At 43.3% G+C, this 27,680-nt stretch overlaps 1 protein-coding gene across 1 annotated transcript; it reads left to right on the top strand.

The window, feature by feature from the left end:
* Positions 1-961: 961 nt before the first annotated feature.
* Positions 962-27,680, top strand: LOC139374845 (uncharacterized). Its single transcript, XM_071115996.1, has 6 exons — positions 962-1,405; positions 16,932-17,062; positions 17,221-17,379; positions 25,609-25,773; positions 25,943-26,054; positions 26,275-27,680. The coding sequence occupies exons 1-6, from the start codon at positions 1,126-1,128 to the stop codon at positions 27,297-27,299; spliced, it is 1,872 nt and encodes a 623-aa protein (XP_070972097.1). The 5' UTR covers positions 962-1,125; the 3' UTR covers positions 27,300-27,680.

Raw genomic sequence — 27,680 nt, 5'->3', positions numbered from 1 at the left:
TAGCCAGGTAGCCTAGGACAACAAACAATAAAAATGTGTATTATACTGTATGATAGAGTGATAGTGTTTTGTCAACATGAAAGAGAGGAGGCTGGCATTGGAGTGTCTCTACAAGTTGGGTGAGTCAACATGTTTTTCTACTTGCACCAATGCCCACACACAAGTCAGAACCATGGACAGCCACATCATATTTAGCTTACGTTGATTGTACTAAATTGTTTTTGGTATTAGACTAAGCATAGGTGATTTGATGTTGAATTTGAAATGTTGCTGGAATAGTGGAGGCAGCTCCTGTTGTTTTCTTTGCGACTTGTGGTAACTCTTTGTGGTTCTAAATCAATAGTTGTTTAGTGGTCCGAAAATGTCGGAAACATTTACTGGCTTGACCCCGCTGTAGGTCCTGTAACGGTCTGTTACTGTACATGCAATATGCTTTGTGGACTGCACTGGACAGAGGTTGCTATCAGTTTTTTTTATAAAACAAAAAAGGTATGGTTGAATTTATTCTGCCACTGTCTTCTTATTGTCTCTGCCTTTAGACCTATATATATATATATATATATCACTTTCGCAAGGCATATGAATTAACAGGTTACAGGCAAACAACACAATTACCACAACACAGGTTGTAATTTGGCTTCTTTTGGAGGGAGAGGGGGGTTACCCAAGCACTGCTACTGCTCTATAGCAGGGTTTCCCAAACGTGCACGTTTTGGGGTTTTGCCCTCGCGCTACAAAGCGGATTCTAATAACCAACTCATCATCAAGCTTTGATTATTTGAATCAGCTGTGATGTTCTATGGCAAAAAAAACTACGTGCACCCAGGGGGTGACCCCAAGAGGTTTAGGAAACCCTGCTCTATGGGGAGTCCGTAACCGGCCTCACACTCCAGTACAGTAGGTGGCGGTGTGTGTACCTTTCAGAAGAAGTAGTAAACGGAAGTGACCAATAATAATTTCCAAGTTAGCGTTTTTATTGTTGTTTTTCAGACATTTATTAATACCATGGGTTCATTTAATTGCACAGCATCACATACTTGTCCCAGGTAATCTTTAATTCGCGTTGGTGACCGGACTTGGTTGATAGCCAGCTAGCTTTACCTAGATAACGTCTAGCTGCGAACAATGGCTAACTGTATGGTTCTTCACACGCAAATAGCCTCCATCATGGAGGTGCTAGCGAATGCAGCAGTGACAGAGGTATGTAAACTCGTAGACGACGACTATGCAGTGTTTCGTTTGGAAATAACTCAAAGCCAGAAAGAAAACAGGACATTGCGGAGGAAACTACAACTACTGGAACTGAAGGTGGCACGGGAGCGCGCAGAGACAACGCAAGATCGCATCATCGCCAGTCGTCCCAGTAGTGTCAAGATCCTCGACAGATACAGAGAAGTAACAAGAGGTACATTTTGCAGGAGGCCTGTCGCCCGGTTCCTCTCGGTGCTTGTGCCTTTAGATGTATTACATTCTTATGGTTAAAAGGGAAAGATTCACCACTATACATTATTTGGGGTGTTTAACCACTTCACCTACATAATTATGAGTGATGAGGTGTTAAAGAAATAATGATGCACTATAGCGGTATTTTAATGTTCGTGCCAGATAGTTACACTGACGCCATCAGTTGATTGAGCGTGCTGTCTGATCTAAAAATTAATGGAGTCATGTTTTGTAGCAATTATTGTGGCACAATTTGTGTTTCGCTAATTGCACGATCACGAATAGATATGGTTGTCCCTGTTCAATAGAGCCATTGCAGGGCTTGAAATTCAGGTACATTTTCTAGTACCATGTGAAAACTACTGGCCCAAATGAAAAAAAATTACTGTTCCGAGCCAAGATTATAGGAAGGCAAGTTGAACATGCAGAATTTCAGTCATGGGTCGCTTCATTTGCAGCCTGCGCAAGTACCTTGTAGCCAACCATACCATCTGATATTTACACCGATTGTTTGGAAAAAGCTTCCTGCTGTTACTTTGTATATTGTCATGGCAGACCCTCGTTGTAAAAATGAAATAAATCAAACAGCACTGGAAACCTAGGATCCCGCTCTTTTCAATAATTGTTTTTACCGGAGATTACAATCGGCTGAATGAGGAGTTGTGGCTTTGCCACCCACCAGTTGATATTCCGATGATACATTTGTATTTTTTATTTCACCAGGTAGGCCAGTTGAGAACAAGTTCTCATTTACAACTGCGACCTGGCCAAGATAAAGCAAAGCAGTGCGACAAGAACAACAAATAAACGACATAGCTCATTTGTAGTTTGACCTAAGATAAAGACGCGCGACCACGAGGTTCTAGCTCCAGCCTGTTTATTAACCTAACCCTTGCATGTCCTACATAGGTACGGATGCCCCCAAGGGACATCCTACTACATCTTCCCCTCTCCCATGAACAAGAACTCAACATGCATAACCACTGAAGCATAACTGAAATGCAATTTGGAAACCAGTATTATTCTCTAACATGCTACTTCCCATCCTGAAACAGTATGAAAGCATTAAATCACACAGTATGAACATTAACTTAGGTACAGTCTCTTTTTGCTGGGTATGTTCCCCAGCAGTATGTTTTCTCTTCACGTAACAGTCTTTCAGCCACTCTGGTGGCTTCACATCCCTTTTGGGGCGCGCTTGTGGCTCTGTGAGCATTCTCTCTCCTTCACCCTCTTTTTGTGCATTTTCTGTGGCCTCGGTCTGTGTGGCTGGTAGATCTGGAAGAGCTCTGAGGTGTGTTTTGTTCCTTCGTACCTCTTCTGAGCCTGTGTCCACCACATAGGCGCGTGGGGAATCTGCTTTCCTCAGCACTATTGCTGGTGTCTTTGAGTTTGTAATCCACATGCGTTGACCTTCCGTCAGCTCTGGCCTCTCCTTAGCACGGTGTCTCCGATTAAAGTCTCCAGTTTGCGTTTGTTTCAGAAGTTTGTCCCTCTCAGCGAAGGCCTTTCTGTTAGGCCATCTGGGTTTGAGCTGAGCCGGCGAGACAGGCAATGGGGAACGCAGCCTCCTGCCCATCAGGAGCTCGGCAGGCGACGGCCCATGATGCAGTGGTGTAACTCTGTAAGCTAACAGAGCCCTGTATGGATCCTTGTTCTTTTTCAGCAGTCCCTTGACTGTTTTCACAGCTCTCTCTGCCTCACCATTACTCTGTGCATGGTAGGGGCTACTGGTCACATGTATGAAGTTATATTCTGTGGCAAAAGCAGAAAAGGAGCTCGCAGAGAACTGGGGAGCGTTCTCTGTAACCAGGACCTCAGCGACCCCTTGCCTGGAAAAAATAGACTTTAATCCATTGATAACACCAGCTGATGTGGTTATGGGTGTCTTTGCTATTTCAATGTATCTTGAGTAGTAATCTACCACTAGCAGATAAGTGTCATTTTTCCAATAGAACATATCCGCCCCTACCTTTTGCCATGGCCGTTTTGGCAGCTCCGTTGCCATCATTGGTTCCGGATGACAAGGTTGACATTTTGTACAGACCTCACACTGGGCCACTAGCTTGGCAATCTGAGTACTCAGACCAAGCCACCACACTGACTGTTGAGCCCTCAGTCTGCATTTGGTTATCCCCATGTGTCCATCATGCACTCTGTCTAGCATTTCTGGTTGTAGAGTCTCTGGGATAACTATCCGTAGTCCTTTCATGAGAAGGTCTCCATTACAGTGGAAGTCACTTTGGTGCACCCAATAGGGCTTCAGCAGCTGAGGCAGTTCCTCCTGCCTGGGCCATCCCTTTTTGCACTGCTGAACTATCTGTTGGCAGATGTGGTCTCGTTGTTGCTCCTCTGCAATCTGCTGCAGTTTGGTCTGAGATGCAGGTAGACTGCCCCTTATTGCATTAATGGACACCTGTACCTCACCCTCTAGACATTGCTCCTCCTCTGATAATGGATGTTTAATTGGGGCCCTGGAGAGTGCATCTGCTGTGATCAGTGCCTTCCCTGGCACATACACCATCTTGTAGGTGAACCTCAGTAATCTGAGGCGGAAGCGCAGAACTCTGGGAGGCAAGTCGTCCAGTGCTTTTGTCCCTAACAGAGCTAACAGTGGTTTGTGGTCAGTCTCTGCTGTAAACTGCAGGCCAATAAGGTATTGGCTGAGCCTTTCACATGCCCATGTGATAGCCAACGCCTCCTTCTCCACTTGAGCATATCTTTGCTCTGTGTCGGATAAGCTTCGGGAGATGCATGCTATTGGACGCCACTCCATGTTGTCCTGCATCTGTGTGAGGACCGCCCCTAGCCCAAAGGATGATGCATCTGCTGATACTTTTGTCTTAGCGTGGGGACGGTACTGGGCCAGCACTCTCTGTGAGGCCAGATCTCCTTTGATTTTGTCAAACGCTACCTGTTTCATGTATCCCCGTGACCAGTCATTCTCTTTGGCTAGTAAGTCTCTCAGAGGTTTGGTTGTATCTGAGAACTGTGGGAGGAACTTACCCACATATGTGGCCATGCCTAAGAAGGTCCTGACTCCAGCCACATTCTGGGGTCTGGGCATATCTGTGATGGCGCTGATCTTCTCTGGGTCCGGCTCTATTCCAGCTGCACTGATTTTGTGTCCCAAGAACAAGACTTCTGATTGTGTTAAAGTGCATTTTTCATTGAGTGTCAGGCCAGTCTCCTGGAGTCGGGTCAGAACTGCTGTAAGCCTTACATCATGTTCTGCTCTGTCCCTTCCGCACACGAGCACATCGTCCGCGTGGACTATGACGCCACTCAGCCCCTCCAACAGCTGGGACATGCGTCTTTGGAAATGCTCAGGACCGGAAGCGATTCCAAATGGCAAAACGTTAAAACAGTACCGGCCAAACGGTGTTATAAACGTTGTGAGCGCCCTACTCTCTGATGACAGCGGTATCTGCCAGAAACCGGAGCGGGCATCCAGCTTTGTGAAGACTTGTGAGCCATCTAACTGAGCCAGTGACTGCTCCACTGATGGTAAGATGTGTCTCTCTCTGCAGAGTGCCTCATTCAATTTAGTCATGTCCACATAGATCCTTATTTCCCCATTGGCTTTTGGGACCACCACCATCCCTGCACACCAGTCTGTGGGACTCTCTATTTTAGACACCGCCCCAATGTCTTCCATCCTCCCCAACTCTTCCTTTACTCTGGCCAATAAAGGGATAGGCACCCGGCGGGGGGTGGTAAGGGCATAGGGGACAGCATCCTCTTTCAGGTGGATTTTGTAGTCACCTTCTATCCTTCCTAGACCAGAAAACACTTTTGGGAATTTATTTTTGAAAACCTCACCTGGGTCCTCCAGTTCGCTCACTTTCTCAATGAGTTGCAATGCTTCAATTGCTGGCAGCCCCAGCAATGGTCTGGCTAGAGAGTCAATGACGAAGACAGGCTGGATGGCACTTTTGTCTTTACTCTCCAGTTTGATCACCAAGTGCCCTACCACTGGTAAAATGTCATTACTGGGCCCGTACAGTTTTTTGTTTGTAGAGAGCAAAGGGCCATCTCTGCTATAGCTATACAGCCTAGTTGGGATAGCTGTCACTGCTGCCCCAGTGTCTAGTTTAAATGACACAACCTCCCCATTGAGTTTGTCTGAATGCCAGCCAGTATTGTTTCCCTTTACTTCTCCCAGCAAGATGCTGTCCTGCTGTACCTCCTCTGAAACCTCATGCATTTGCTTTAATCGACAGACAGCTGAAAAGTGTCCTCTCCTGTGACATTTCCTGCATTCAGCATCCTTTGCTGGGCAATCTTTCCATCTGTGGAAAGGGGATTTCCCACATTTGCGACAAACATTTGAACTAGCTACTGATTCTGTCTGTGATTGTTTTCTCCACGTCTGTCTCTGTTTTGTGTTCCCCTCCATTTTTTTTAGCTCTGTATGAAAATGCATGTATTTCCTCACACTCTTCGTTCTGCAAGGAGCTGCTGTCGCGCAGTATCGTCTGCTGTCTTTTTACTGTCTCACTATGCCTAACCTGGTTTACAGCTTTGGACAAGGTAAGCTGGGAATCCAACTGTAACTTTTCAGAAAGTGATATTCCTTATTCCGACTACAATCCGATCTCGGATCAGCTCTTCCCTGAGCGCGCCAAACTGACAATGTTCTGCTAGTTTGTTAACAGCTGTGATAAAACTGTCGGTGGTTTCACCCTGCTCCTGTTTGCGCATATTAAACCTAGCTCTCTCAAAAATAATGTTGTGTCTCCCTACAAAATGCGTTTCAAAACAGTCTTTAACAGCACTGTAGTTAAGTTTCTCTTCCTCGGTCAACGTTGAAGCATTTAATATATCCTCGGCTTCATCACCCATAGAGTAGATCAGTGTATTAACTTGAAATGCCTCATTTTTCACGTTTAAGCCTGATGCTACCCTGTACCTTTCAAAGCGCCTGATCCATTTCGGCCAGTTTTGAATGTCCATACAAACAAAATTCTCCGGGGGACTAATGCGAAATCCGTCAGCACTAGCCCCTGGCCTGTCCATGTTTGCGCCAGAGCCCGTTGAACTTGGAGTCGCAAACCCTGAAATCGCGCCAGCTTCTTCCTCTTGCAACATGTTGCTTAGTCCTTGCTCGTTAGCTAGCAAAATAATGATATGCGCTGTTTTATCTCCAACACTGTGCCCTCTCTGCTTTGAAACAGCCTGAATGTATGATTTACTTGGTACCTCCTTCACGTTTATGTGAATTTTAAAACCACTTCTGACACCATTTAGTATGATCTAAAATAAAGATGCGCGACCACAAGGTTCTAGCTCCAGCCTGTTTATTAACCTAACCCTACATAGGTAACCCTACATAGGTACGGATGCCCCCAATCCTACTACAATTAACAGCTTCTGGAATGAAGCTGGTTTTAAACAATTATATAGACTACAGAATAGCATTATTACAATATTCACCAACAAGTAAGTGATGTGTAAATTTGTCTTGACAAGCAAGCAGCTACATAGTGTAGGCCTACGTAAACCTTTATTTGCTAATAATGGCATCTGTGTAGGATGTCTGGCGGAGGACTTTTATTCTGTGTTGGTGAAATACGCCTGCCGATGTTCAACCTTGCCTCCGCTGTGAGGAGTCTAGCGTGAGTATCAGGCCATACTCAGGCGGGGCTCTATAGTCTAGACCGAGGGAATGTCTTGACATTCTTGCCTCAGCTTGGAAATCGAATGCTGCTTGATAACTGTGAAGCGTCAGATGTCGGCAAGATTGTAAAGGATTAAATACAAATATACTTTTTCTGTTTTGGTGTTTGAAAATGTACTGGCCCAAGCAGGACATATGGAAAGCATGATTAACTTTGGTGAGCTCAAGCAGATGTTGCTGGGCCAACGGGCAGCCCTGTAATATTCATGTGTAAACATACTGAATTGTAATTGGATGCATTTTACCGCCATATCATACTGTGCTATGATTGGTTAAGACTACCCAAATGGTTAGGTCATGGGCAGTTTGATCCTGGTTGGCTATACGTGAACATGCCAGTTATAGCTAGCTAATAAAGAGCTACGTTAAGAAATATCCTGTAGTACTGCATTTTATTAGTTTGTACAAAGTGTGCAAAACAAGACATGGTGTCAGAGTAAAAGGTCTTACAAGATGGATTTTTCTGGAGTTCCTTCACCTCGAATGGACTGGGAGTCTACAAACTTACCCGATGCATGGCGTGGCGTAAGTACAAACAGCATGTGGAGCTAATGTTCACGGGTCCTCTGAAGGAAAGAGGAAACGTGCAGCTACCTGCTCCTCTGAATCGGTGAAAAAGGGAGAGATATTTACAACACATGGACACTTACCAAGGCTGAATCAAAAAGGTACTGAAAACATTCTACGATCGTTTTGAAGCATATGTTGTGCCGAAGACCAATACGATTTTCGCTAGGTACACATTCCATGAGAAAGTACAGGGAGCTAGTGTCAGGGTTGCGTCAATTTGAATCTGGTATCAGTATAAATATGACATTGAGTCAGATCGTATACTATGTATTTTTTATTAGCTAAGCAATAAGTGGTAAATGCAATTTTCGTATATACAGGCTCTCTGTCAAACCTCGCAGGGCAAACAGAGAACTGACTCGTTCCTGACAAAGATATAAATATACTCTGACAGAGGTAGTTCCTGCTTCCGAGCCGGCCTGTCAGAGTAGAGACTGGGCGTGGTATCGTTGATTGTTGGCGCAGAGGCTGGTCCCAGCCCCCTAAGCGCTTCAGTGGTCAGTCGTTGTAGCTGTGTAGAATATACAGTTATCAGGCACCTGGCTCCTGTAATCTAACAAAATACCGTTTGTTCTCGCAACACTACGTTCTGAATGTGCCCACCGCAACTCATTGCACAGTTCCTATCTTCATGTTATTCTGTATTTTTCCATCATGAGAAAGGCCCATGGCCCTGAAACTGTTAACAATATTTCAAGTCAGCTATGTTGCATAACACATACATCCACACAAGCCAACAGCAGATAATATTCAATCACATATATGGTAACGGGCTATAGTGCATAACACAGAATCCTCATACTAGCGAGTCTTTCGAACAGTTTGTGACAGAGCTGCGTCTGCTTGTGAAAGACTGATTATGCAAACAAGGATGGGATGGTCAGGGACCGTATTGTATTTGGAATACACTCACCGCGAGTGAGAGAGAGACTTTTGAATGTTGGGTCTGAGGTAATGCTGGACAAAGCTATCGACATAGCCAGATCTCACGAGCTAGCACAGGCTCAGAAAACCATTTAGCGCGGTAGCACGAGTGCATCACGTGAACAAGCAGTGCAAGCAGTCAGGCAGACATCAAAGCACACCTCCGGTGCCCAGAGAGCGCGTTTTAGAACGGAGCGAGACATAACTCCAAAACAGAGCGACACAAACTCAAAACATGTGGATATTGTGGATACAAAGTGCATGGCGAACAAGGAAATTGCCCAGCTAAAGGCAAACCGTGTACTAAATGTGGTAAATGGAATCACTTCGCAAAAGTGTGCAGAGCTTACCGTGGAAAAACAGTACACACAGTGAGTGAAGATGAAATGTCAATCAAAGAGTCAAACGCCGATGAACTGTTTATTGATTCAGTGAGACAGAAAAGTCAGAGACAGAGCAAGCCTTTGCTGACATCGAGATAGGAACACAAGGCAGAAAGTAAACCTTATTCCTCTGAATAAATACCGCAGCTTGACATCTGAATGTGAGCTACAGCCCACCAGGTGCAGACTGACTGGTTATGGTGGTGAACAGCTCCCAGTAAAAGGCACATGCACTTTCAAATGCAAATACAAGGAAAGTGACATGATGTTGGACTTATATGTTGTTGACACTAGAGCACCTGCAGTGCTAGGTCTAAAAGCATGTTTAGACATGGACCTCATCAAGCTAGTTTTATCAGTGACAGCACCAGTAGAGACAGACAATGTACTGGAGGAGTTTGCTGATGATTTTACAGGAATAGGATTATTCCCAGGAGAATGTACCATTCACCTTGACCCAGAGGCATCCCCTGTGGTCTGCCCACCGAGAAAGATTCCCCTTGCTCTCTGTGCCCATCTGAAGAAAGAGTTGGAGCATGGCGCAATCTGACATAGTCACCAAGGTTACAGAACCGACTGACTGGGTAAACGCGTTAGTGGTGGTGGAACCACGCACAGGCAAGCTCCGAGTATGTCTCGACCCAAGAGACTTGAACAAGGCTATCTAACGCCCCCATTATTCTTTATCGACGCTAGATGGCATCACACACAAGCTAGCGGGAGCACACTACTTCAGTGTCATGGACGCTAGATCAGGCTACTGGGCTATCAAGCTCACAACATTCAACACACCTTTTGGACGCTACAGGTTCCGTCGCCTGCCTTTTGGGATTATCTCACCCCAAGACGAGTTTCAGCGAAAGATCGAAGAAGTGTACGAAGGCCTCGATGGAGTTGTGGCAATTGTGGACGACATCCTTGTCTATCGTCGAACCAAAGAGGAACACGACCAAAAACTCTGCATGATGCTGCAAAGGTCCCGCGAGAGAGGAGTCCGGCTCAACCCCGAGAAGAGCACAGTCGCGGCGCTAGAGGTCAGCTGCTTCGGACATTCTCACAGCGACTGGGATCAAGCCAGATCCACAGAAGATCTTAGCCATAAAAGAAATGGAGCCACCAAAGAACCGTGCAGAGCTGGAAACAGTGCTTGGCATGGTCAACTACTTAGCCAAGTTCGCACCCAGCCTCTCCAATGCTAATGCACCTCTGCGTCAACTGCTAAAGCAGTCCAGTGAATTTCTCTGGGACAAGCAACACGACATTGCTTTCCAGAATGTGAAAGACTTGATCACAAGAGAACCAGGACCAATCCTTGCCTACTACGACTCCGACAAAGAGCTCAGATTCCAAGTGGATGCGTCAAAGTATGGACTAGGTGCAGTGCTACTGCAAGAAGGAAAGGCCATCGGCTACGCTTCCAAATCTCTCACAGACTGTGAAATCAACTACGCTCAAATCAAAAAGGAGCTCTACGCCATTCTGTTCGGATGTAAATGTTTCCATCAGTACATATGGACGACAAGTCATTGTGGAATCCGACCACAAGCCCCTTGAGTCAATCGTGAGGAAACCACTAGCCGCTGCCCCGCCAAGGCTACAGAAAATGCTCCTTCAACTACAAAAATATGACTTCACAATCACTCACCGTCCAGGCAAAGACATCCCTGTCGCAGACACAGTCTCCAGGAAGTTTCTTACCTATAAGGACAGCAGCTTCAGTGAAGGCATGGACATGCAAGGGCACACTGTGTACAGCAACTTTACCAGTTAGTGACACAAAACTGAAGGAGATCCAAGCAGAAACAGAAAAGGACTTGCAACTCGCACAGCTGAGGAAAGTCATACAGGTCCCAGAGGAGAGGAGAAAATGCCCTCAGAGCGTCTCAGAATTCTGGAACCATCGTGATGAACTATCACAGATCGACGGAATAATTTTCAAAGGAGAGAAAATCATTATTCCTACCAGTCTCAGAGAAGAGATTTTGACAAAGATCCATGCTGGACACATGGGCATGGAAAAGTGCAAACAGAGAGCAACAGGACATTTTGTTTTGGCCCGGAATGTGCAAACAAAGAGGACATTGTTGGTAAATATGCCATATGTGTTGAACGACGACCCTCAAACACCAAAGAGCCAATGTTACCTCACTGTATCCCAGACCGACCCTGGCAGGTCGTGGCAACCGATCTGTTCACCTGGAACAACGAGGACTACATCATAACAGTGGACTACTACAGCAGATACTTCGAACTCGACAAGCTTCACAGCACCACATCTGCGGCTGTGATACACAAGCTGAAAGCAGTCTTTGCCAGGCATGGCATTGTAGAGACTTTAATATCTGACAATGGGCCCTGTTACAAATCAAATGAATTTGAAAGCATGGGAGTTTACACATGTCACCACAAGCCCACATTACCCTCAAAGTAATGGCCTTGCTGAAAAATCTGTGCAGATTGTTTTTGCTTTCTCCATGAGTAATTTATCAGACGAGAGACCCCTACCTCAGTCTCCTTGAATACCGCAACACTCCAGTTGACAACTTCCAATCACCAGCCCAGCTGTTGATGAGCCGCAGACTTTGCTCAACCCTTCCCAGCACCAACTAGCAGACAACAACAACAAAATGCGATACTACGACAGGTCAGCTTGACCACTGATCGACGGAGAGTCAGTTAGAATCCAGGAGCATGGCCTCTGGAAGCCAGCAGTCGTCATCCAGCCTGCTGACACTGAATGTTCATATCACGTCCGCACCGCAGAAGGAGCGGTGTACCGCCGCAATCGTCGTCACCTACTGAACACAAAAGAACAACACACTGAGATGAACTGTTCCCCTGAACGAGAACGTGAAGGACTAAACACACACACAACATACATCATACTTACCTGAATACCTGCAACACCACAAGAACTGTTGACTGATACAGAATCATGCTCAGCATCATATCGCACAAGGTCAGAAAGAGAGGTCAAGCCCAGAGCTGTCCTAGACCTGTGAAATGTCAAAGGGTGTAGGCGGATCGGTGCCCTAAAAGAGTTTGACTGTAAACTTATTGAAAGTTCACTTAATGCTTTGGTATTGTATTTGTTTGAAATGTTAAGATATTTCTACAGTGAAAGCTGAGATGCTGAGAATCCCTTGTTTGAAAAGTAACAGTATGTTGGATTATTGTTTGAGTCTTGATTCATTTGGTGTAGTATGCAATATAAATGGTTCCTTACCTTGAGTTCAAACTACAGACCATATATTCAAAAGAAACCCTTAGAATATGTAAACATTTCTTGTTTTAAAAGGGGGATGTAATATTCATGTGTAAACATACTGAATTTTAATGGGATGCATTTTACTGACATACTGTGCTATGATTGGTTTAGACCACTCAAATGGTTAGGTCATGGGCAGTTTGATCCTGGTTGGCAATACGTGAACATGCCAGTTATAGCTAGCTAATAAAGAGCAACATTAAGAAATATCCTGTAGTACTGAATTTTTTTATTTTGTACAAGGTGTCCAAAACAAGACACTTCCTTGTCCAATTGTGTTCCCACCCTGAAAGCAGGCTCTTCAGAGCCTCAGATCAGGCATGGGTGTAACAGTACTCTTCTTGCGTTGTGTACAATCAATCATCGACACAAATTCCAACTTGTAGCACCAGTCATGGAGCTTTATTCTGATAGAAACAGCACAAAATTGCACGTTATGCAATGTACAGCTCATCATCCAACTCTGCACTCACGCACTGTACACAATATACGAACCCCCCCCCCCACCAGACACAGTAAGTTGCTAGCTAATATTAGCTGGAATTCTTTGCATAAAAAAAAAACGCTACATCTTGTGTGGTGTTCTAATAACATTGGCAAACAAATTGATATAAATTGTACATTTAAATCACGTGGGGGTATAAAAATCACTTTTGACGTACAGTGCTTTGCAACCAACAACTTACCACTGGTTTGGTGCTTGTTCACTGGGACGAGTCTAACTGAAACATCCTCGTAAGCAAGCTACGCAATGATAAGATGCCATGTTGAGTAGGTGAAGGCAAGACAAAAACTAAAACCAAAAACCCATTGGCAAGGGGAATCACCAATATAACCCTGTTACATGGGCAAATCCAGTCCTCGGAGCTGGAGTGGTCACTTTTTCCCCTAGCAAACACAGCTGATTAAACTAATTACATTCTAAACTGAAGATCATGATTAGTTGATTATTTGAGTCAGGTGTGTTAACTAGGGCTGGAGCAAAAGTGTGACACCGATCAGGCCCCGAGGACTGGAGTTCCCCAGGCCTGTCCTAGATCAACTGACGGTGGCAGCCAAGACCAACTGGGATAATGAGTAAGTTGTTTTGTTGTTGGTAGCTAGTTAGCAATATAAGCTCTCTTTTTACACGAGGCAGTGTTATTCAGTACAATTGTGATCAGTTCGGCCATAATGGTGCTAGCTAGTACCACTACAAGTCAAGATATCCAAGTTTAGCTGTTCACTATACCTAAAATGTACTGTAGTCTAGTGTTATAATTAACTAGCCTCAGTGCAGGTCATTAGGAGCGAAGTGTAAATGGCTTTATGACTCATGAGTAACTATACCCATGTTGGAGCTAGCTAGCTAACATTTTGTATTTGGTTAGGATCCCCATTAGCTGTTGCAAAAGCAGCAGATACTCTCCCTGGGGTCCAAAACATGTCTGAGATGTCTCATTCCACATGTTGCTGCTACACAAGGATTGCCCATTCATTTCTAATAGTGTTTTTGTCTTTCTCGCACAGACAATACAAAGAAGTTGATGACTCAAGGACATGTGAAAGGTCCCATAACAATCTCCACTTGTATCAAAGTGACTCTGAACACCTCACTACAACACATAAATACGTCATATGCAAGTATTCCCTTTGTAGAACTGTAGTATTTATATATATATATATATATATATATATATATATATATATATGTTGTACTGTATATATTTATATATGCCCTACATTGTCATAACCGTTCCTGCATACTACTGTGTAAAGTCACCGTCTCCAGAGCAAATACACTGTCTGGAATACAAGCCATGTCTACTATCTTTAAATCTATTTGCAATATAAAATCAACTGTTTTATTGAAACATGTTTACTTGCCAACAAATGATACACCAACTCCCTGCATCATTTTGTTTAGCAGTACGATTGTAGGTAGTTTAGACAAATGTATTTCATGAATATCACAATGAATTGATCGAAGTTGGAAGTCAACACTATTGGTTTCTGACGCAAATGGAATCATGTAGTCACTTGTCAGTACAATTGTGAAACAATTTAAAATAAAACATTTGATCAAACTCCATTATACAGTACCAGTCAACTGTTTGGACGCACCTACTCATTGCAGGGGTTTTATTTATTTTATACTATTTTCTACATTGTAGAATAATGGTGAAGACAATGAAACAACACATATGGAATCAATCACCCGACCTCAACCCAATTGAGATGGTTTGGGATGAATTGGACCGCAGAGTGAAGGAAAAGCAGCCAACAAGTGCTCAGCATGTGGGAACTCCTTCAAGACTGTTGGAAAAGCATTCCTCATGAAGCTGGTTGAGAGAATGCCAAGAGTGTGCAAAGCTGTCATCAAGACAAAGGGTGTCTACTTTGAATAATCTATAGTATATTTTGATTTGTTTAACTTTGTTTTGCTTTCTACTAGATTCCATATGTGCTATTTCATAGTTTTGATAGCTGTACTATTATTCTACAATGGAGAAAAGTCAAATTAAAGAAAAGCCATGAATGAGTAGGCGGGTCCAAACTTGACTGGTACTGTATACATGCGTAAAAGGAGTGGCTCCGTAAGAAGCATCTCAAGGTCCTGGAGTGGCCTAGCCAGTCTCCAGACCTGAACCCAATAAATCTTTGGAGGGAGCTGAAAGTCCGTATTGCCTAGCGTCAGACCCGAAACCTGAAGGATCTGGAGAAGGTCTGTATGGAGGAGTGAGCCAAAATCCCTGCTGTAGTGTGTGCAAACCTGGTCAAGAACTACAGGAAACGTATGATCTCTGTAATTGCAAACAAAGGTTTCTGTACCAAATATTAAGTTCTGATTTTCTGATGTATCAAATACTTATGTCATGCAATAAAATTCTGGATTTGTGTTTTAGATTCCGTCTCTTTAGATTCCGTCTCTCACAGTTGAAGTGTACCTATGATAAAAAGTACAGACCTCTTACATGCTTTGTAAGTAGGAAAACCTGCAAAATCCGAGTCAATGAGGGACTGATTTAGACCTGGGTTTCACAAAAGAATCGTAGCACTAAGAATCTTTCGTCTCAGCCCAAGTGGGATTTAATGATCAGGTAGAAAATAACACTAGCAGGCCCCAGACTTCGTAGGGTAAGAGTTGATTCCCAAAAAGCTTCTTACGGTTGTGTTCATTGTTTGAACCTTTTTGTAGGAGCATTGTTTAATCTGAATTTTTTCCCCCCAAAACCAGCGTTAGTAGACCACTCCTAGAACAGCTAAGTACATCGTTAATGGACCCCCCCCCCTTGTAATGTTTAGCGTATTATGTATGAAAGCGAGCTAGATTTTGGTTTAGATAAACCCGTGTAGTTCGCTTGCTAGTTAGCTAAACCAAAAAGCATTTTATTTGTCACATGCGGCTAAATACGACAGGTGTAGACTTTACCGTGAAAGATAATTAAAATCAATGTTTTATTGGTCACATACACATTTAGCAGATGTTATTCCATTTGGAGCGAAACGTTTGTGTTCCTATCTCCGAGAGTGCATTAGTATTTAACAATTAATACACACATGTAAAAGAATGGAATTAACAAATTAGGATGAGCAATGCCGGATTGGTATAGACTAAAATACAGTATATACATATGAAATGAGTAAAGCAGTATGTAACGTGTTAAGGTAATTGAGGTGATATGTACATAAATGTAGGGTTAACGTTAGCTAAGTTACCTCAGCTCGACATCTTCTTTGCTGCACTGATCGGATGCCTTACTCTTTTGAAGTGGAAAAAAAAAATCAATGGAATAGCATCACTTTTCAACCTTCGACGATCTGGTGTAACGTATGCGCTTGGAGTCAGGAAGCAGGTGCAGAAGGGGAGTTTAATAAACACGAACATGGCAGATAAACAACACAGGAGATGCGTACTGAACGTGAACAAAACCACTAGGCCACATAAAGGAGCGTAATCAAGGTGATGGAGAAGACCAGGGGTGCGTAATGATGGGGAGCAGGTGCATGTGACAAGGGTGACGCCTGGCAACCTCATTAGTTGAGACTTCAGGTCTGTTTCGAAATCCCCTGGCTGAAAGTGCTGCCTACAAATACTGGCATTTGGATATTTCTCAAAGAGAGTATTCACATCAACTGGATCCACCTCTACCGGGACGGTACTACGTCTTGAAATCGCTATGAATTCTGGATGTTGTGGTTCACTTACAACCAAGAAATGTGGATGGCCCGTTTCTACCGTTGAAATGCAGAAACGCTCATATGCGTGTAGTGGGCAAATTCTCGATTCTTTATGAAAAATGCTATGTTAATAACATATTCATGGACGTATACAGTGAAATAGAGCAGCGGTGAAATTTCCCTTTAGCCAGAATTCGGTCTTGGTCAATTTTTGGGAAGTATGCAATAAATTCCCCTGATTACTTATCTATCTTGCACAAAGACACTATCATATTCTAAACAGATTCTTGATTTACTGCATTTCCTATTATTTACTAATTTGAAACAATATAATACATGGAACATAATATCGATCTATAAATAGTACTCTATATCAAGAAGTAATCCGAAGTGTTACCTTACATCCTTGCCAATTTTACACAGTGTCAATAGGGTAAAATATACCATTCAGCATTGACAGTGGCTAACCTAACCACCTCATTTCCCCCAATCACTCTCTCAGGTGAAGAACATCTCACTGGAGGTCACAGGAGCTTTGTGAAGCCAGCGGAACACAATACATGGAGAGATGACCAACCAATAAATGTTGATGAGGGGAGTGGAACCTCAACCCAGCACGTTATCGTGATAGAGGTCAGTGTAACAGTACATCAAATGTGGCCAGTTTATTTCAGAAAGGCTCCCCTCAGCTAGTCACTTGCTTACATGTACATCCTCATTTGAGCTTGTGAGACATTTATCTAATTTAACTAATATTGTACCTGTAATAACCTCCTCTCTTCTTGTGTCAGTCTGCAGATGCTGTAGGTCTTAGGGCCAAGCAGGAGAGGTCTGAAGGAGAGGAGGACCCATGGCACATAAGAGACATCCAGACTGGAGCGCCCCCTGTAGCCACGGAGGACACCGCAACTGACCCAGCGCTGCCAAGGACCCGACGCAGCATCACGGAGGTCAGTGGAACGCAGAACGCCATCAAGTCAGAGACAGACACCGAGACTTTAACTGTAACACAAAGGCTTTTACACACAGGATCTGACCACAGGTCACACCCAGAGAGACTGGGCTGTCTTCCTGCTCCCGGCTCAGAGTATTTACTTTACGGTAACCCGAGCCCGAGGACATTTCATTCCCATCGGGATGCGTTAGAGACTGGCAATGATCCGTCTTGTTCTTCTACTACAGAGATGGACCCTGACAACATGCCTTTGGGTTTAGAGACACAGACTGATCTGTCTAGAGAGGTCTGGAACCAGTACCGTAGTAGTGTATACCCGGAAAGGTGCTTAGATAAGAAAGGGGAGGGTTTGGTCGAAGATGAAGTGACTGTGAAAGTGGAGGGCGACATTTCTCCCACATGGAATGCAGATAGTCACCTAGGATACAGACTCTCACAGGACAGCGATTTCTTAGATTACAGGGAAAGCTTAGAGACTAATCCAAATAACACGACCCACTCCCCTTTACACACACTCAAGGATTACAACCCAGTGTCCACTTCAATGGGGCCTTCCGATTCACACGGACGCAGCCTTTGCGATCAGGTATTGAACTCAAACGACAGGGCTAGAGCCCAGGCTCAGGGAAGGGGAGCAACATCAGGCAATAGTAAAGAGAAACGGTTCCTCTGCATGTTCTGTAACAAAGGCTTCAGCTGCCCCCAGAAGGTGGAGATCCACCAGAGGGTACACACAGGGGAGAAACCCTTCAGCTGTACCCAGTGTCACATGCGCTTTGCCCAGGCTGGTGACCTGAAGCGGCACCATAGAATCCACACAGGGGAGAAACCCTACAACTGCCCCCAGTGTGAGAAGAGGTTTTCCCGCCAGCACCATCTGAAGATGCACCTGAAGGTCCACACGGGAGAAAGGCCGTTTGCATGTGCACACTGTGGGAAGAGGTTCTCAGAGAAGAGCTACCTCCGAATACACCAGAAGAAAAAACATTCCACTCTTTAACAAAGTAACCATTCCACTCGATGGCATCTGACGTTTAGGTCAAACCCTACTTTAACCCCTTACACTTGTGGGAATTGGCCTATATGGATGGAGCTACATTGAAATGTTTCTTACAGAAGAAATAGGGAAAGCATATGCATAACCATGGTAGCAATCAAAGGGGAACAGTTTGGAGATTATGTGAAAGTTATTAGACTAAAAGTGAGGACACAACAGTTCACCTGACACAAGACTGAATCCAAACATTACATTGTTGATTTTATGCACATTTTACATTTACTCTACTTATGTTTTACTCTACTGATGTTTATGTTTAAAACGAAATCAGAAAATACTCTGGATACTTTCAGTAACTTAATAAGAATATTCCTGGATGTAGGGTAGGTGCAACATAAGAACAAAAATTATAAGGGTTTGAGTAAGGTGTAATTGGTGTTTCCAAGTGGCAACACACCTCTCCAAATTGTACACAGTTCCTAAGTAATGTCAATGCACTTATATATCTTTCTTTACACAAGGACTGTTGTTTAAGCAATCCAAAAACGGTCCTTTTACAAAGCACAATCTGGGTCAGGTGTTCATCATTTGAAACCTTGTTCTAATGCCAACATGAATTATGAACGCTGAATTATAAAATATGTCTAACACAGTGTTAGGCTTTCACAAGGCTATTCAGAGAAGCAGATCTTAAATTTTCATGCGCATGGAATAGAGTCATAAGTAAATTCAAATGCGTGGTCTGCGGCAACTCTTCACAATACAACAAACAGGCTCATTCTGTTCAGGACAACCCAGGGTATAAAGCCATGTCATCTTGTAACTAGGGCTGTTGCAGTGACCATATTACTGCCACACCAGCAGTCATGACTGCGGTAAAATTCCACTTGTCATGGTAATCTCATTTTATGCACTCTGGACATGCTTTGTTAGTACCCAACTTGCTAACAACCATCAGGTCCTAATGGCTCTATTGTCCCTCTAACCACTCTGACATCACATCAAACACATATCATCAAAACAGAACGCCTATAGTACTTTTAAAACTCACATCACTGTGATAATCAAATTTGAAGAAAGAAGTTCAACAGCAGGTTGAAACAGTGTGAAACATGGTCGTTCTGGATGTTGTTTCAAATCCTAACAACGAAATGGACAGCACTTTCAAAGGTGATGATTCATTCAAAACACCCATACACACAGAGTTGATGAGAATCGCAGAATGATGAACTTACTAAATGACAGAGTTTGACTGTGTAAATATTTTCAGTGGATTTTAATGATTTGTATGAGCCTAAACCCGAAATTATGATTGTGCCTTTTATACAGTACATAGCCTACCGCATATTACGCATGGCAGAAAAACATAAAACAAAACTGATTTAAGATGTCTTTGGTACATAATTGGTCTAGCTTATACTCCAAAACTAAACAAATTCGAGTAATCGCCTCGGAGTGTGGCCTGTATTATACTGGATAGATTTGTAACTTTCTGCTACGCTCCATGAGTCGGGGAGAGAATGTATAGCTCTAGGCGATGCTGTTGGTTCATTGATTGATTGTGCAGTGCGGCTTACAAGTTTGCCTACAATTAGTGAATTTGTATTTGATTTTGAATAGCCTAGTTAAAGGGCATTTAAAAAAATATATATTTTAGTAATTGATTTGGTCAGACATTACCTTTATACATATCTCACCGCCAGGCGTTACCATCTCCTCCTCGCTCTCCTTTATTCCTGTCTCGCGGGCTGTCAACAGTTTAGTGAAATATGTTTCACTAACGATGTTCCCGAACAGATTTCAATTGGTTTCCCAAATTAAATCAGGAACAAGGTTGATGGCCTCCATTCGCTATTCGAGTGCCAACAGATGAAATTAATATTTTTCCTCGGCCACTGTTGATAATGGGCCATTCTAAATCGACATTTTACATATTAGTAAAGACTAGATTAATTTGAGAATAGTCTGATGGGAGAAAATCTCAATTGATGAGAGAACAGCTGTGCAGCCTGAGGCAAGGAACATTGAACAAGCTTGTTTTTCTTTCTACTTTCTCAAATCGTCAATACCCAAGAGTCACACCATGCAGCCTATATATGTTTTGCTTTATAAGGCATTTTAAGGTTTGTATCATTCAAAACTAAAGTTGCCAAATAACTAAAACTAGCAAAAAGGACCTGTTTCAATTGCTAACTTTTTGTACGCTCAACATAGCCACTTCATATGCGCAGTAATTGGAAAAATATGACTTAGCTAAGTTCAATTATATTCTTCTTACTGTAAAATAAAATAAATGCCACAGGACTTAAGCATATATTGTCAGCTAGACTTAACAAGCCTACAGCCTATGGCATGGAGCATAGCCAGATAACATACAGTGCCTTGCGAAAGTATTCGGCCCCCTTGAACTTTGCGACCTTTTGCCACATTTCAGGCTTCAAACATAAAGATATAAAACTGTATTTTTTTGTGAAGAATCAACAACAAGTGGGACACAATCATGAAGTGGAATGACATTGATTGGATATTTCAAACTTTTTTAACAAATCAAAAACTGAAAAATTGGGCGTGCAAAATTATTCAGCCCCCTTAAGTTAATACTTTGTAGCGCCACCTTTTGCTGCGATTACAGCTGTAAGTCGCTTGGGGTATGTCTCTATCAGTTTTGCACATCGAGAGACTGACATTTTTTCCCATTCCTCTTTGCAAAACAGCTCGAGCTCAGTGAGGTTGGATGGAGAGCATTTGTGAACAGCAGTTTTCAGTTCTTTCCACAGATTCTCGATTGGATTCAGGTCTGGACTTTGACTTGGCCATTCTAACACCTGGATATGTTTATTTTTGAACCATTCCATTGTAGATTTTGCTTTATGTTTTGGATCATTGTCTTGTTGGAAGACAAATCTCCGTCCCAGGCTCAGGTCTTTTGCAGACTCCATCAGGTTTTCTTCCAGAATGGTCCTGTATTTGGCTCCATCCATCTTCCCATCAATTTTAACCATCTTCCCTGTCCCTGCTGAAGAAAAGCAGGCCCAAACCATGATGCTGCCACCACCATGTTTGACAGTGGGGATGGTGGATTCAGGGTGATGAGCTGTGTTGCTTTTACGCCAAACATAACATTTTGCATTGTTGCCAAAAAGTTCAATTTTGGTTTCATCTGACCAGAGCACCTTCTTCCACATGTTTGGCGTGTCTCCCAGGTGGCTTGTGGCAAACTTTAAACAACACTTTTTATGGATATCTTTAAGAAATGTCTTTCTTCTTGCTACTCTTCCATAAAGGCCAGATTTGTGCAATATACGACTGATTGTTGTCCTATGGACAGAGTCTCCCACCTCAGCTGTAGATCTCTGCAGTTCATCCAGAGTGATCATGGGCCTCTTGGCTGCATCTCTGATCAGTCTTTTCCTTGTATGAGCTGAAAGTTTAGAGGGACGGCCAGGTCTTGGTAGATTTGCAGCGGTCTGATATTCCTTCCATTTCAATATTATCGCTTGCACAGTGCTCCTTGGGATGTTTAAAGCTTGGGAAATCTTTTTGTATCCAAATCCGGCTTTAAACTTCTTCACAACAGTATCTCGGACCTGCCTGGTGTGTTCCTTGTTCTTCATGATGCTCTCTGCGCTTTTAACGGACCTCTGAGACTATCACAGTGCAGGTGCATTTATACGGAGAATTGATTACACACAGGTGGATTGTATTTATCATCATTAGTCATTTAGGTCAACATTGGATCATTCAGAGATCCTCACTGAACTTCTGGAGAGAGTTTGCTGCACTGAAAGTAAAGGGGCTGAATAATTTTGCACGCCCAATTTTTCAGTTTTTGATTTGTTAAAAAAGTTTGAAATATCCAATAAATGTTGTTCCACTTCATGATTGTGTCCCACTTGTTGTTGATTCTTCACAAAAAAATACAGTTTTATATCTTTGTTTGAAGCCTGAAATGTGGCAAAAGGTCGCAAAGTTCAAGGGGGCCGAATACTTTCGCAAGGCACTGTAGGTCTACAGTAGGCCAACTCATACTCTGTTCTTCTGAAATACATTTTCTTCATATCATAATGTTTATTTAGACCTGACTAAAATAAATAATGGATTTATTATACTTTTTTTTTTTTAATGTAGATGTTCCAAAGGCCCGCATTGGCAGCTTGTATGGGCGGAGGCCTGGAGATGCTTAACGGTCAATTACCGTGAGACCTGCAGTCTCTTGCATGACAATAACCGTCTGACAAAATTTCATTGACCACAGCCCTCTTAATTTACATTCCCCTCACTCAGACAATAAAAACATTTGCCAAAGTTGCCCAATTAGCCGGATGGAGGGATGCATCTTCTTGTAGTGTGGTGCTCAAGTTCAGAACGTCTGTCAGTCAAAACCCATTCAGCGCTGAGACCCTGAGCTCCAACGTCATGTATAGCATGTTACTGTACAGCCACTTCCTTCCAATTTAAGTGCATTTTCATTGTCAACAGAAAAGCTCCACAGATGCATTTGGAATAAGGAGAGTAACATAATTTCATTATTAAATATTCCTGAGTATAATATTGCATCCAGACATACACTGAGTATACCAAACATTACCAACACCTTCCTAATATTGACTTGCCCCCCTCCCTCCCTCCCCTCCCTTTTGCACTCAGAACAGCCTCAATTCATCAGGGCTGGCCCATGTTGACTCGAATGCTTCCCACAGTTGTGTCAAGTTGGCTGGATGTCCTTTGGGTGGTAGACCATTCTTGATACACACAGGAAAATGTTGCGCATGAAAAACCCAGCAACGTTGCAGTTCTTGACATAAACCAGTGTGTCAAACCTTTTGTTTTTCCCATTCACCCTCTGAATGACACACACATCTCAATTGTCTCAAGACACCTTTAACCCATCATCTACACTGACTGAAATGGATTTATCAAGTGATTTCAATAAGGGATCCTAGCTTTATCTGGTCAGTCTATGTAATGGAAAGAGTTCTTAATGTTTTGTACACTCAGTGTGTAAGGCATACATAAGCCTAAAAAGTATGTTACATATTGTGTGTAGGCTATAATGATGTTCACAAATGCCTATTTCACTACTTCCATTCAACTACATTTTTTCCCCACAAGAAACGTTTTTAATGAGAAAATGAATATAGTTTATCAAGTTCATGCAGAATTATGTATATGTGTGTTTTTCATATGGTGTATTTTAAACTTGTTTATGTTTAATAAACACAGAAATGGGACTTTTCATTCTAAGACTTTCATTGAGACTCTCTTTAGTATACAGTTGTGGCCAAAAGTTTTGAGAATGACACAAATATTAATTTTCACAAAGTCTGCTGCCTCAGTTTGTATGATGGCAATTTGCATATACTCCAGAATGTTGTGATCAGCTGAATTGCAATTAATTGCAACGTCACTCTTTGCCATGCAAATGAACTGAATCCCCAAAAAACATTTCCACTGCATTTCAGCCCTGCCACAAAAGCACCAGCTGACGACATGTCAGTGATTCTCTCGTTAACACAGGTGTGAGTGTTGACGAGGACAAGGCTGGAGATCACTCTGTCATGCTGATTGAGTTTGAATAACAGACTGGAAGCTTCAAAAGGAGGGTGGTGCTTGGAATCATTGTTCTTCTTCTGTCAATCATGGTTACCTGCAAGGAAACACGTGCCGTCATCGTTGCTTTGCACAAAAAGGGCTTCGAAGGGGAAAAGATATTGTTGCTAGTAAGATTGCACCAGAATCAACCATTTATAGGATCATCAAGGAGAGTGGTTTAATTGTTATGAAGAAGGCTTCAGGGCGCTCAAAGTCCAGCAAGAGCCAGAACCGTCTCCTAAAGTTGATTCAGCTGCGGGATCGGGGCACCACCAGTACAGAGCTTGCTCGGGAATGGCAGCAGGCAGATGTGAGTGCATCTGCATGCACAGTGAGGCGAAGACTTTTGGAGGATGGCCTGGTGTCAAGAAGGGCAGCAAAGAAGCCAATTCTCTCCAGGAAAAACATCAGGGACAGACGGATATTTAGCAAAACGTACAGGGATTGGACTGCTGAGGACTGGGGTAAAGTCATTTTCTCTGATGAATCCCCTTTCTGATTGTTTGGGGCATCCGGAAAAAGGTGAGTACTACCATCAGTCCTGTGTCATGCCAACAGTAAAGCATCCTGAGACCATTCATGTGTGGGGTTACTTCTCAGCCAAGGGAGTGGGCTCACTCACAATTCTGCCTAAGAACACAGCATGGTACCAACACATCCTCCGAGAGCATCTTCTCCCAACCATCCAGGAACAGTTTGGTGACGAACAATGCCTTTTCCAGCATGATGGAGCACCTTGCCATAAGGCAAAAGTGATAACTAAGTGGCTCGGGGAACAAAACATAGATATTTTGGGTCCATGGCCAGGAAACTCCCCAGACCTTAATCCCATTGAGAACTTGTGGTCAATCCTCAAGAGGCGGGTGGACAAACAAAAATCCACAAATTCAAAGCATTGATTATGCAAGAATGGGCTGCCATCAGTCAGGATGTGGCCCAGAAGTTAATTGACAGCATGCCAGGGTGGATTGCAGAGGTCTTGAAAAAGAAGGGTCAACACTACAAATATTGACTCTTTGCATCAACTTCATGTAATTGTCAATAAAAGCCTTTGACACTTATGAAATGCTTGTAATTATACTTCAGTATTCCATAGTACATCTGACAAAAAATATCTAAAGACACTGAAGCAGCAAACTCTGTGGAAATTAATATTTGTGTAACTCATCTGATCTCACCCTATTCTGCATACATCTGACTACGCTTTATACCCAATATACACTTACTAAACATACCAACACTAACATACCTATTGTACACCTCAAAATAGTTTAGTCAGATTTCTCTAATGACGACTTATCGTAGCCAACTTATTCTTTACCAACAACATAGGTCTACCATGATGATAATAATGCAATTTAAAATCAAAAGGACCAGACAAAACAGGACAGATAGTTTAGGTTGGGCGAACACAGGGGAACTAGGAAGGCACAAAAGGGGATGGGGTGACAGAGTCAATCATAGACGCGAGCCTATATGATAGGTGTAACAGTGAAGCTATTCTGCAACTACAGTATAGGACTCGAACGTAGTGGGGATGGGTAAACACTCCATGTTGAAAGTGTGTTTATTATTTGTGTGTACGTACCTGAGGGAGTGTATGTCTGTGTAATCTGTATCACCTGTCTCCTCCAGGAGGAGGAGGGTCCAGAGGTGCTGCTGGTGAAGGAGGAGGGGTGTGAGGAGGATCTGGGGAACCCTGAGGGGACCATGGTCATGGAGGACAACCAGACTACGCCTCCTCCTGAACCCACAGAGGAACCAGCTGAGCAGAACAGGACCACACACAGCCTCACTGAGGTGAGACTTTGAATTATCAAACCATTAGAGTGTCAAGCAATCAAATCAACTAACATGTTTGCATAGTACTCATAGCAATCCCTCATTGCCCAATCAGAAGCTGCTCCATTGCAGGGTGCTTATATCAGATTTCTTGATCCAACATCCTCTCACTCTGTATCTCTTACAGTCAGTAGACATGGAGGATGGGAAGCCTGATCTGCTGCTGGTCAAAGAGGAGACAATAGAAGACGAACCAGAGAGCATTGATCTGCTGAGTGGACTAAAGATGGGGGAGCAAGGTAAGGGAGAAATACATATAGCCTACATACAGTAATAGATCTTCAATGGGAATACTGATACGCCTGGCTATTTATTTTCATTCATAAAATTAAATCAATACAACTTCTTTAAATACAAAAAAACATTAAACATTTACTTCACCAGGTAATTGACTCAACTAAATGTTTAGAGTTTCCTCTGACATGTTTGTAAAGTCTATTTTGTAACCCCTTCCTGCAGGTGGTTGGCTGGAGGCTAACAGAGGAGACTGGACAGCCATCTTGGATTCCCAGACAGGTGCATCCAAGGGCTCAGGGGATGACATCACTGTGCAGTCCAGGACCAGAGGCGACATAGTGGAGGTCAGTGGATGGAACAGCATCCTCAACTCTGGGCTGGGGTACAACACTGTTAACCACAGACAGAAACAGACATCTGAACTTAGTCTCCATGACAACAGACTGGCTGAGACCTGGGCGAGGCGTAGACTTGGTCTCCGGGGACGGGGAGGTGTCAGTTTGTGGCGGAAGAGAATAGAAACGGACTCGGCTAGCGATGCTCTGTCCTGCTCCTATAGTTGTGATTCAGAGAGACTGATGGGGCCTCAGGTTAACCCCCTAGCAGGTGCTGCCTTCAGCCTGCCTTCTATAGGATCTATCAACTGGGACATGGACCCTGCGACAACACAGACTCTCCCTGGCCTTCATCCTCCTCACAATCTCCTAATGTTAAACCAGACCTCAGACAATGCCAGTGCCTCAACACTAAATGGCTACACAAGCCCATTGACAAATGACAGTAGTGGAGATGGAATCTGTAAAAGTGGCTGCGCCAAAGAGAAGAGCTTCCCGTGTTCGTTCTGTGAGAAAGCCTTCAGTTTCCCCAAACAGGTGGAGATTCACCAGAGGGTGCACACGGGGGAGAAACCATTCCTCTGCCACCTATGCCGGGTCAGTTTCTCCCACTCGTCCAGCCTGAAGAGGCACCAGAGGGTCCACACTGGGGTGAAACCCTTCAGCTGTACCCAGTGTCACATGCGCTTCGCCCAGGCTGGTGACCTGAAAAGGCACCAGAGGGTCCACACAGGGGAGAAACCATACGGCTGTACTCAGTGTGAGAAGAGGTTCTCACACCAGCACAAGCTGAAGATGCACATCAAGATCCACACGGGAGAGAGGCCATTCACCTGTACGCACTGCGGGAAGAGGTTCTCAGAGAAGAGCTACCTCAGGATGCACCAGCAGAAAAACCATTCCACTCTATAACATAGAAAGTAACCATTCCACTCGTTAGACGTTTAGATCAAACCCTGCATTAAACACAGATTCATTTTCATAGTCAACAGAAAATAGCCACAGATGCATTTGGAATATTTCAGTGTTAAATATTTCATGGTAGAATATTGTATCCAGACATTGTGTGCTATATAATCCTACAAAGTCTGCTACATATTGTTTGTACTGTGTAGGATATATGATGTTCACAAATGCTTATTTCATTACTTCCATTCAACTATTAAATGTTTTTCCCAAGACACTTTTTGATGAGAAAATGAATCAAGTATATCAAGCACATGCCGATTTAATTGAGACGTGTATGTGTGGTTTTCATATGGTGAATTTAAAACTTGTTTAATAAAGACAAAA

This window comes from Oncorhynchus clarkii, chromosome 19 (genome assembly GCF_045791955.1).
Source record: "Oncorhynchus clarkii lewisi isolate Uvic-CL-2024 chromosome 19, UVic_Ocla_1.0, whole genome shotgun sequence".
Taxonomy (NCBI): domain Eukaryota; kingdom Metazoa; phylum Chordata; class Actinopteri; order Salmoniformes; family Salmonidae; genus Oncorhynchus; species Oncorhynchus clarkii.
This window is presented reverse-complemented; position numbering and strand designations above follow the sequence as displayed.